The sequence below is a fragment of the Ornithodoros turicata genome, unplaced genomic scaffold (genome assembly GCF_037126465.1).
Source record: "Ornithodoros turicata isolate Travis unplaced genomic scaffold, ASM3712646v1 ctg00001245.1, whole genome shotgun sequence".
Lineage (NCBI taxonomy): Eukaryota > Metazoa > Arthropoda > Arachnida > Ixodida > Argasidae > Ornithodoros > Ornithodoros turicata.
The window spans coordinates 3101-15257 of NW_026999517.1; the positions used below are offsets into that span (position 1 = coordinate 3101).

The 12157-nt window shown below is 50.3% G+C and overlaps 2 protein-coding genes across 2 annotated transcripts in view; one reads left to right on the forward strand and one right to left on the reverse strand.

Moving 5' to 3' along the window:
• The first annotated feature begins 437 nt into the window (after positions 1-437).
• LOC135376713 (uncharacterized) lies at positions 438-5927 on the forward strand. The gene is made up of 2 exons (XM_064609200.1): positions 438-514; positions 5218-5927. The coding sequence occupies exons 1-2, from the start codon at positions 494-496 to the stop codon at positions 5752-5754; spliced, it is 558 nt and encodes a 185-aa protein (XP_064465270.1). The 5' UTR covers positions 438-493; the 3' UTR covers positions 5755-5927.
• Positions 5928-8708: 2781 nt separating this feature from the next.
• The window catches only part of LOC135376712 (uncharacterized), a 54118-nt gene continuing 50669 nt past the window's right edge, over positions 8709-12157 (reverse strand). Inside the window, exons 9-11 of the mRNA XM_064609199.1 lie at positions 11288-11417; positions 9607-9708; positions 8709-8864 (exon numbers count right to left, since the gene is read on the reverse strand). Coding sequence (XP_064465269.1) covers positions 8709-8864; positions 9607-9708; positions 11288-11417 — 388 coding nt within the window. The remainder of the gene's footprint in view (positions 8865-9606; positions 9709-11287; positions 11418-12157) is intronic.

Genomic DNA, 12157 nt, shown 5'->3' on the forward strand with positions numbered 1-12157 from the left:
GGAACGGACGGACTGACGCCCCGAGGTTGTGGAAACACCGGGTTTCCACAACTGGCGCCCAACGTGGGGCCCGAGGTTGTGGAAACACGGGTTTTCCACAACTGGCGCCCAACGTTTGGGGTCACAGTTCGTCCGTTCGACAGCGGGGAGGACGCAGCACGCGTTGTTAATTTTTCCTTTGGTACGTTTTTTCTTTTCTTTCAGTCAGGACCCGCCGGTTTGTTTCTGTTCTTTTCCCGGGGTGTCACTTTTTCTTTTCTGAGCTAGCGTTTTGTTTGTTCGAGTGTGTTTCAGTTGTTTTCCAGTGCTTCGCAGCTCCCACTCGGTGCCCGAGCCCAGGAGTCGATGGAGCATTCGCCGCCGCGAGGCCGATACGACCGCCGGAACGGATGGAAGGGCACGGTGCAGCAGGAGTCCCGTACGGGGGAAGGGTTGGTTTCCGGCACCGAGGCGCCTTCGGAGCCGAAAGGACCAGCCGGGGGCAAAGGAGCACATGCAGTGCCTCCGTCCCAAGGTACGTCAATTACGGTATCTGCAGTGCCTGCAGTGCCGCAGTTGGACTCCGCTATAACGACAGAACTCTTGTCACGCATGACGGAGTTATGTTCGTTGGTGGCACAACGCCTTGATGCCGGGTCGGTTTCGCCGCCGCAGGCACAAGCGCCCCTGCGACTGAATTTACCGGTCCCTACCTTCTCAGGTTACACCGATAAAAAGTCTGTCGCAGACTTCTTGGATGACCTTACAGCCTATCAGACTGGTATGGGAATCTCAGATGAAGTCCTGATACAACGCATCCTGCAGGTTGCTTTGATCGGAGACGCCGCTCGCTGGCTTCGGCTACAGTCGAGGTTTACGTCCGTTCAGGACTTTCAGAAGCGGTTTAAGAGCGAATTTCTTCCACCGGATTACGAATATCGTATCCTGGAGGAGCTGCATAAGCGTACTCAGCATCCAGATGAGACCTTAGCAGAATTCGTTCGGGCCTTGCAAGACCTGTATAGCAGAGCAGAACCTACTGCTACAGAAGAGCAGCGTGTGACGCGGGCTATCCGTCAGTGTCACCCTCGCTACCGGCCCTATCTTCGAGCCCATCGCTTTAATAGCCTTGAAGCGCTGGCGCAAGAGGCTCGCACAATTGAAGGAGACCTCGTAGCGGAACTCGAGTATCGGCCCCCGCCGCCGCCTCAATTGGCGTTAGAACCGCGCTGTGCGTGGTCAGCGGGAGCAGCCTCGGTTGAGCGCCCACCTGCAGTGGGACTGGATGAGCAGAACCGCAATTATTATGCGGAGCCATCACGCCGAGCACCCGATCCCTTCCGTTATGAACAGAGGGCGAACCCCGCAGGAACGAGCCTTGGCAGACCCGTCCTGTCCCATAATCTTGGGCAACCCGGCTATTTAGCTGGCGAAACCCCAAGGAGGCCGCAAGAGCAACGGCATGCTCCGCGGCAGCAACGCAGAATGCCAGCCGGCTGTTGGACGTGCGGCAGCCCGGACCACTTTCGTCGGGACTGTCCGCAGCAAAGACCAAACCCCCGTAATGTGCCAACGGGAAACGGTCGCAGCCGACGCCGGTAAACAATCGCTCAGCGACGTCGGCTATCTGCCGAAAGAGCGAACGAACGGTTACAATCCGTGACCCTGATAATTCAGAAGCTGGCTTTGCAAGCAGCAAGATAAAAGGAGACGCTTTAGCTCCTTTTGCTTTTTCTGTCCGAGATAACATCGAGGACAAGGAACCAAACATCGCTGTTCGAATTTTGGGGAGAGATTACATCGCCCTTATCGACACGGGAGCTACTGTCTCCCTTATCGGCGATTGTGTTTACGAGCACTGCGCATCACGGAATGTGGAATTGCAATCCACAGATGTCACTCTACGTCTTGCTTCCAACGACGTGATTCCAGCACAAACTGCAGTTGTGCTCTGGCTTCGCTTTGATGGGAGACGACGAAAGCAGCGCTTCGTCCACCTTCCTGGCCTGGCAGTGCCCGTTATCCTGGGCAGGGACTTCATCATCCGGCAGAAATTTGTGCTGGACCTGCCCAATGGAGGATACGTCTACCACGGATCGTCAGGATTTTTTCCTTTCGCCGTGCCACAGGACAGCAGTTCAGCTAAGCAAGCTGCAGCAACGTCCGTCGAACCGTACCCGCTCCCGACTGTCTTGGGGTCATTTCATGGTCCCGAGGAGGAGCGCCGTCAGCTTGAACAAGTACTGCGGCAGTTTGACGGTGTCTTCACGGAAAAACCCGGTAAGTCGTCTGTGTTACAGCATAGCATAGACACGGGTAACGCCAGGCCCTGGCGTTGTAATCCGAGACCATTGAGTGTGCATAAGCGTGCTTTGTTAGACGCTGCTCTTGATGAAATGCTCCAAACTGGTGCAGTTCAAAGGTCCCAGAGCCCTTGGGCGTTTCCTGTCGTCCTCGCTCCGAAACGTGATGGTACGGCTAGGTTATGCGTCGACTACCGTCGACTTAACGCAGTAACTGTAAGGGACTCTTACCCCTTTCCGTCCATCGAGTCTATTATGTATTCCCTGGGCAACGCTACAGTGTTTTCAACGCTTGATTGTAGTAGAGGGTTTTTGCAAATCCAAGTTGCCCCGGAGGATGTCCCGAAAACAGCCTTTACCTGTCATAGGGGTTTGTTTGAGTTTGTACGGATGCCTTTCGGTCTGTCTAACTCTCCCGCCAGTTTCCAACGGCTAATGGATACCGTATTGGGAGATGCGAAGTATAACTTCGCGATGGCGTACATGGATGATGTCGTAGTGTTTTCCAGAAACTTTCAGGAACACTTGGAACACCTGTCAATCGTCCTTGCAAGGATGAAGCAGGCGGGGCTAACCATAAACCCCCGCAAGGTGCAGCTGGCATCGCCTAGGATCAGCCTCCTCGGCTTCATGGTGGACGGAGGAACCATCAGTCCTAGCGATGACAAGCTAAAGGCGATCATGGAGTATCCGGTTCCCGGTAACGTAAAAGCCTTGCAGCGTTTCTTGGGTATGGTTGGTTTCTACAGACAATTCATTCCTAATTGCGCTGAGTTAGCACAGCCGCTTAACCGGTTGTTGCGCAACGATACACCCTGGCAGTGGGGAGAGGAGCACGAACGATCATTTCGAGCTCTTTCTCACGCAATCGCTAATACGGCCAGGCTATATTTGCCTGACCTGAACAAACCGTTTGTAGTGCAAACAGATGCTAGCGATTATGGTGTTGGCGCAGTTCTCTTGCAGGAGCATGACGCTATTCTCTGTCCAGTGGCTTTTGCAAGTCGCACGCTGAATCCCGCAGAACGGAATTACTCCGTCACGGAAAAGGAGTGCTTGGCGATCATCTTCGCTCTCAGGAAGTTTGATCTGTACCTGGACGGCACCACTTTCACCGTCCAGACTGACCACCAGGTACTTTCCTGGCTGCAGCGGCTCCACAACCCATCTGGACGTCTTGCCAGGTGGGCCCTGACGCTACAAGGCTACTCCTTCAACGTGGAGTACAGGCGGGGCTCGACGAACGTGGTAGCAGACGCGCTTTCCCGTGCGCCTCTACCGGAGGGGGGAGAGGAAGGCACCGATGCGCCTTCCCAGCTCCTGGCAGCAGCACAAGTGGCACGAGACGTATCTTCGTCTTGGGGCACGGTCGTGAGCAGAGAGCAGCTCCTAGACGCTCAGAGAGCGGACGGCCTTTGTCAGCGGGTGTCTCAATGGTTAGCTGAGCAGGACTCGGCAGGCACCGGAACGACTGACGGACGGCACGACTCCTATCTGCTGGGCGAGGATGGCATCCTGTTCAGATACATACCCCAGGCGGATGACGATGACGGCTCATCCCCATTCAGAGTCGTGGTGCCACGGAAGTTGCGTAAGTCTTTCATACGTTACTTTCATGATTCGGCCTTGGCAGGTCACAGCAGTGGCAGGAAAACTTACGAAAAGTTATGTCGTGTTGCGACATGGCCAGGAATCAGGCAGGATGTAACAAAGTATGTTCGTACTTGTCCCGTATGCCAGAGAGCAAAACCTCGTGGTGGTTTACCCCCTGGGCGCTTACAGCCTATTCAGAGTAATAGGCCCTGGCAGATAGTTGCTTGTGATGTGATGGGACCATTTCCCCGTAGTCCTAGAGGTAACCAGTATTTGTTTGTGGTTACTGATCATTTCACGAAATGGGTTGAGCTGTTTCCTCTCAGGACGCTGACTTCCCAGAGAGTGTGGGAAAGACTACTCGACACCTTTTGCCGGTTCGGGTTTCCTGCTCAGCTCATCACAGATAACGCTACCTACTTTACAAGTAAGGTGTTCTCAGATTCTTGCGCTGTCTTAGGCATTCAGCACAAGAAGACTTCCCCATATCACCCTCAGGCTAACATTACCGAACGTGTTAATCGGAACCTGAAAATGATGTTGGTTGCTTTTACTAGTCAGCACCACCGTGATTGGGATCTTCGCCTGGCTGAACTGGCGTTCGCTACACGGACAACAGTAAACAGATCTACAGGCTTCACCCCGGCGTTCCTGAACTTGGGACGAGAGGCCCCTTTTCCAGTGGAGAATGCTCTACGCCTCCGGGATTGCAGTACCCAGCCTCCTTATTCAAGGTTCGCTGAGGAACTCCGGAGTCGACTGGACGATGCAGCTCGGACGGCTCGGGAGAATCTGGACGTCGCACGGTTGGACCAGGCTCTCCAGTACAACCGAGGTCGACGGAACCTCACCTACAGCATCGGTGACCTCGTCCTTCGACGGACTCACCCGCTAAGTGATGCCGCACGCGGCTTTGCAGCTTCACTCGCAGATAGGTGGGATGGCCCCTTCGAGGTAAGTGCGTGCTCCTCCGGCCTCACTTACAGGCTTCGTCGTTGTGACACGGGCGAAGAAACTGGGCCAGTACATATCTCGGACCTGAAGACTTACCACCTCCGAGACCCCGAGAGTGAAGAAGCAGACGGTCAGCTTCCTCCTCAAGACCTGGACCAGGAACCCGTTCCCGGACCCTCCAGTCGCTACAGTTTGCGTCCCCGCAGGCGACGCACGTAGCTGCCACTATCCTAGTCGCTAAATCCTAGTGCTCTTGAATAGTTGGTTTTTTTCCTAGTGTGATTTCTGTTTCACAGTCTTCAACTATAATCTTCCGGGGGAGAGCCTTTTCAGGCCCTCGCGGTTTGAAATACCTTTCTTACCGGATTCCCCTTTTCTTTCCTCGCAGACTAGGATGCCACCTCAACGAAGGAGGCCCGCGGGCCCTCGACCCTCAAGTGCCGGTCACTCTCCTGACACTCCCAGGCCACCAGCTGGAACCTCGACGGCCACCAGGCGATCCGTTGCAACGTGGACGGTCGTGTCGGATGGAGGACCTATTGCCTGGGCTTCCCGGTCCCGTTGGACCGCCCAACCTCGGCCTCTACGCTCAGATGACCCCACGAGGGCTCCTCCGCCCTTCCGAGGGCTGCTGCTCACTGACCGCCACCTAAATGATCCACCCCTCCCGCTATCAGAAGAAGAAAGGCGCCTCCTGTGCCCGGTGTGTCGGGTACCGGAAATCCATCGACGGACCCACCGCCGGGGCACACTTCATCGGACTAGGGTCCAGACGGCCTCCCAGCCCCGGTACAACGACTTGTCAGCGGCTCTGGACACCATACGGAGGCTGCAACCGGAACTACTGAGGGACCCACCTCCGGCCCACCCAGTCCCTCAGGTCGAAGACGTCCTCCTGGACTTCGCCGATGACGAGGACTTGTAAACGTGATGGACATTTTGGGGTGGGGGAGTGTGAGGTCCGATTGTATCACAGGCCACCAGATGGCAAAACTGTGCGGCAGACGGAGTAGGGGGGCGTGCCCGCGCCAGGAGATAAAAGCGCGGCGATAGGAGATACGGGGATTATGACTGAAGGAGCGTCGGCGGCTGCCGGGTGTTTTCTGTGCGAGCGGTATAGAATAAACCTTGTTTGTTGTTTGAACCCTTTTCGTTTGCTGTGTCTTCCTTGGCGACGGAACGGACGGACTGACGCCCCGAGGTTGTGGAAACACCGGGTTTCCACAATATTTACACCCTGCTACCCCGTTTAATGTAAAACTTCGTATTGGGTTCACATCGGAGCAAATGTACCCTGCTTAAATTGGGGTATGTGTGGTGGTGTAGTGGGGTATTGGGGTATTGCGAAAATATTCTGGCACAGCGTCGATGTATTGTGTGTACCGGACTGTACTGAAAAAGCGTTCTGACATGTGTTCCCACTGTTCGACATGGTCCAGAACAGTTTTCAGCACACCACCAACCAAGACAGCACACGACATCGGGCCGATATCGGCAGCAAGTTGGGCATGTCGGCCCAACATATCCCTGACACTGCCAACCTGTGACCGATATACGACAGAAGTTGGCAATGTCGGCTCGATGTTGATGGAAAAACGCGACATCTAGCCGACACTGCCAACTTGCGACCGATATCACGCTGAAGTTGGCAATGTCGGCTCGGTGTTGACCGAAACAAGCGACGTGTAGCCGACAGTGCCAACTTGCGACCGATATAAGTTTGAAGTTGGCAGTGTCGGCTTGATGTTGACCGACACCAGCGAGATGACGCTACCAATGTCAACGTGCGATTGATATCTCACAGAGATTGACAATGTCGGCTTGATGATCACAGAAACGAGAGACAAGACGCCGACACTGCCAACTTGCGACCAACATCCCACTGAAGTTGGCATCGTCGGCTAGATGTTGACCGAAACAAACGACATAACGCAGACACTGGCTTTCCATCGACCTACTTGGTGTCCCGCGCCAAAAGCAAGTAGGAAACACATTCGTTATGTTGATGTCGAGTTAATATTTGAAGCAATACCTCATTCGAGCCTTGTTTGTATGCGTGAGCGAAGTAAAATCAGACACGTCACCTCCACCATTTTGATTCTGAGACGAGCAGGGCTCTCGAATTTGCGGAAGCTCGTAAGACATGAAATATATAGTATGTTTTTGTTTCGAAAGAAATGCCGGTACCTTTTGAAAGCTTCTTGCGCTTCGTTTTTTAAGGAGCTTTCGAACTTTTTTTCGTCTTGCTTTTGGTAATACCGCGCTCATTGCACGCCGTGGGAAATACGAGAGATAAAGAAAACCATCAGAAAATAAAACGAGTAATAAACAATGGTAGAAATAAAACGTAGTTTCCTCGCAAACAACCAGTCTAACGTTGTTTTCATCCCTACGATGGCCAGCACACGAATAAAAATACAAAATTATGTTGGCGCAACATCGGTCACAAATCGGTAGCATGTCGAAATGACATCGGCAGCATGTCCAAATGATATCGGGCCAATATCCTGACCCGACATCGGCCCAACTCTGAGCGGTGTTGCAAGCGTATGTTAGACCGATGTCGGGAGTGTCGGCAGCAGCACACAAGGTTTTGCCAGGAGTTTCCCCGTATTGGATTAGACTTGGCAATAGGGACCCCATATTGCGAAGTTTGAGCCGTTAACGGGGAAGTGTCGCTAATATCGCCCTGTATTGCAAGTGTGCAATTCGTCCCAACGTCATTCTCTCGTATGTTTAGCGGCACATAAAATAACTTTGTTCTGTTTTTCTAAAAGCGTTCTGGAATTTTGACAGGACAACACCCAAAAAAGACAGCAGCGTATTCGTACGAACGGCACGATTGTTATCACCCAGCAAGAGAACACTGATCATATGTAATCCATGTGTTCCGCACATGGTGCTAAGGCGTCGCATCGCTAATGACGACAACGGTGTAGAGGAACTAGACGCCATATAACAATGGCACCGGGAAACAATCCGCGCCGGTTATGCTGTATTGCGCTCTTCCAACATTTTCACATTATTGCGGCCTCTGCCAACGCCACCTAGATACAGAAGTTCTGCTTATTACCTCCTCTCCCTCCTTCTCTACGTGGACACAAAGCCTGACTTCGTCTGATTGCGGTGCGCCCTGTTACGAATCCAATAACTCCGAAAACCTATAGACACGAATGTGTAGATAAAAAGAACACTTTCCACAAAGTTACTGACGATAGAAATATGGGACAGTTTTGAGCTTTATTTTGAAGTTTTCCTGTTTACTACGCCTGGACGGCAGTGGTTCATCTACGTGGCAACGACAGCTAAAAGCTTTGATTTGATTTGATTTGTTTTTTTTTTTGTGTGGCGCATTAGTGGCGTTATTAAGTTTTACCTAGGTACATTTTTTGTGCTTACTAAACCAGTGCTAAGTGCTGGGTTAGTAATTAAAATCACAGATCCTTTAAAAACTCGGTATCTCTAAAAAAACATGTATACCTTTTCAAAGGGTACAAAACTTTCATTGCCGAGCTGAAGAGCCGGGTGCGCAGTGGCAAGAAGTTTCTATTGCACGAAACAAAATGACGTTCACGGAGATGCTGGTAGGCTGGGCATACAATGAGGATGTGAAAGATTGAGAGTTGTTCCCCACAGTCACTGCATTCGGGACAGTCTACTTCCCGTAAGAGATATGCATGTGTTAAATAGGTGTGTCCCAGGCGGAGCCGACAGGATAGCACCTCATACAGTTGATTGGATGCAGATGGAGGAATAGGTTTTATAGTGCGTAATTTGTTGCTTGTCTGTTGGTCCAAAAAGCTCTGCCAGCGTCTGCTGCTTTTTAAACATATAGCCCGACATCTTTTGATGGAATGTCAAAGGGCGTTATGTCGTATGTTAGGGCAGCAGCAGCTGCTCGATCGGCCTTTTCATTTTCTGGTATCCCAACATGGCAGGGTACCCAGCAGAAAAGTAACCGATAAACTGTGTGCTTGCTAGGTTCCTTGCACGATGGACAATGGGGTCTTTTGTGCAATGAATGCTACAGATTGTCTGTAATGAAGTCAAAGAATCTGCGTATATGACTGATGATTTAATACGATTTTGTAAGATATAATTAAGGGCTAAAATTATGGCATACACTTCTGCTGTGAAGACAGACATGGTGACCTTCACACGATGTGACCTTGTAACAGTGCCAGTGACCATAGCGCATGATACCTCGGAAACACCCTTTGAACCATCAGTGTACAACTCTATGTGGCTGCCAAAGCTATCCTTTCGCACCTCAAATTCCTGTTGCAGTATTGTGTTTCACAGATTCACGTTTGTTGTATCTGGAGAGGTATATGTTTGGAGGCGCTGCCATGGATGAGTTTTTTACTTGACTCAAGGATGATAGAGTTGTACTCTGGAAAGCCATAGTGATGAACTGGTTGTGACATTCGAACGCTAAAAGAAGACACAGCTGAATGTCTGTTCAAGAAATGCTGTCTGAACGGTGTGCCTTTCACACATTGATATGTTGATTCTTAATGCTAAACTAAACGTAGTCCTTGGAGACCTACTGGACGCAGGATTTTAAGTGTTGATGGCCGTGCTGAAACGTACACAGCACATCCATAATCCAATTTGGAAAAAAAGAGTGGAGACGCTCCCCAGGACCGGTGAAGCTGAAGGTTCGACCGGGATTTGCTACCGCCGTGAAAAACACTGTTCTGATTGGCTACGCCACATCCACGGGTGACAAGGCTTTATCCATCTAGATAGTGTTGACTCTGCCCTATGCACTTACAGTCTGCGGAGCCTTGCATGGACCAAGGAACTTGGTGCCATACCAGTGTCTCGAAACCCCACACGGCGTGGTACACGATTCGCTCACTGTAGAGCCTTTGCCCTAGAACGGTGACAGACGAGACGTGTATTCATCACTCACCATATCATTGTCACACCTGACACATGAAAATGACACCCATGAGTATTTTCAGTAAAGTTTCAGAATCAACGGCATTAGATGAATTTTCACGGGGCCCGGGTTTGGACTGAACTATAACGTTTTATTTTTAGTTTACTTCACGCTAGCGCCAGGACTTCACGCAGCACCTGACGCCAATTGCGTGCTTCGGATCAAGCCTGAAATCAAATGCATGTGATCATCCCTACGGCTATGAGTCTTTATTACTCGACACCTTATGTGGCACAGTTGTGTGGAGTTTAAAAGAGTATTCTACTTTCGGCATGGATATAAGGATGGTTCTCGCCGAAGTCGGCCTGACACGCTAGGAAATTCCCCTGCGTCGACGGCACAGTTGCAGCGTCCAATGTTGCTCCATAGACGAAAACGTGCTGGGAGAAGGCAATGCATTTGGGACAGGTCCTGGTCGCACGTCACAGCAAATGTCAAAACACACGTGACCATAAATATGGCCGCACCCGTGATCGGCTCGAAAATCGTTTGTAAACAGTCCGTTTACTCTTTTTGTGCACTGTTCCGGGCGTCTTTCGACCTCGGTAGTTATATTCATCCGATAATCTCGCACTAAACACTGAGTTTTGAGAGAACTAAACGCCCTAAACACTGAGAAATTTTTAGTTCACAGCATATTGCGATCCCAATGAAGGCTTCTGAGGGATCTTTGGCATTGGCAGCTCCGTGGGATTGCTTGTGGCCTTCAGCAAGGCGGGCGTAGTTGTTCGTTCTTTTTGGGCGATGCCGTGTTTTGTCTGCTTCTTTTGCAATCATGTGCAGCGTGGATCAATTAGATCCGCGGAAATAAAAAAGCAACGATCAGAGAAAAGTATTATCGGTGGTGAATATTATACAGGACAATTCTTTATTATTACACGAACTCCCCGTTGGTGTTATTACAGAAATATTGGCAATATTGGCGCAAAATGGGCTTGCCAATATGTGCACCCCCATATTGGTCCAATATTGGCAGCCCACATTGGGCCAATATTGGCAATCTTTGCAACCCATATGGGTCCAATATTGGACCAATATTGGCGTGCTGCTTGGGAAGTATCACCAATCATATGTGAAGGACACCACGGCAATAAATCCACTAGGTTTGCAACACTGGGTTTCCTTAAACCTGAGTATCGGATCTATTCTTTGGTTCTATCAAGAAGCGGTCCGTCTGTAGTACCAGAGTACCTCATCACTAATAGTCTGCTGCTGAGACGCTTGAAGCTCGCACAATACTAATCAATCATTAATACGATCCATCGCTATTAAACGTTAATGCCGTCAATCCTCGTATCTTCTTTTCATCACGCGCGAAGCAATTTCCTTGGAGATGCAGTTACCGGAAAATTCAAAACAAAGTATTTTTACAGAAAAAAGTTTAAAGGAATTCGAACAATCGAAAAAAACAAGCGTTGTATTACTTCCCAGCACTACGACCTCGTTTACATTTCCACAATTTAAACACGAAAATACGAAATATATGATTTTTTCCCGTAGTGACGCTTACCGCTGTTAGTCCATTTAAAGTAGCGCTCGCCTTACAGAAATTATCTACGTTGAATCCTACTACTCCTGAAAATGTAGGCGCATTTTGCGTGTCTGTCGTTGTGTAGCATAGGCTTCTATTCAAGTCGTCCCTGTAAATAAACAAATTAGCTTCCAGAAATTTTGGTACAGGCAGAGTAGGTACGCTATTGGAAAAGAGCTGTCCCAAAACAGGAACTAAGATGGCCATCTTCAACACTCTCGGAGCTAATCATCATTGAGAGATATTGTTCTGACTTTTTAGTAGTTGTAAATGCGAGCCGTATTTGCGTCTTCGTGCTAAGCGTCTATGCTCTGCTCTCCGTTGAGGGGCATCAGGCAAGGGTACCAGTGGGCTCTCCGACTGGGGCAGGCAACATCTGTTGCCCTGAGTTTTTATGAAAACAATGCGGCTATTCAGCAGCCTTCCTTTCATGTTGGCACTCCGACGCAAGACTACATGCCATCATTCCCATCATTCCATGTCTACCTTCGAACGATATTGCTTACGTGCAGTGTAGAAAACACGTAGTTTATACGTTAATGTAAGCACCTTCCCCCTTCATGGAGGCCAACTGTCCCATTGCGAAGGTAAGTAATCGTGATCATAATCATAGTTCGGAATTTTTTGTCGCCAGACAAGTGCGATCACGGGCGACGCCAAGACGGTCGCGTCTGTGGATTAACGTTGTCCACACGTTACTTTTTTTAGCGAGCACCGAAATCTCGGCACATGAGACACCAGATTTAATGTCAGTCGTGGAAGACTGCGTTCTTCAGCAACTTGTGCCCTTCTAAAGAACTCGTCATCGGCCTGCTTTGAACCTGCTTTGAATCTTCCCAGATAACCAGA

Coding starts and splice junctions, on each gene's coding strand:
- LOC135376713 (XM_064609200.1), top strand. CDS start 494: ATGCAGTGCCTCCGTCCCAAG. Junction 515..5,217: donor TGCAGTGCCTCCGTCCCAAG/GTACGTCAATTA, acceptor CTTTCCTCGCAG/ACTAGGATGCCACCTCAACG.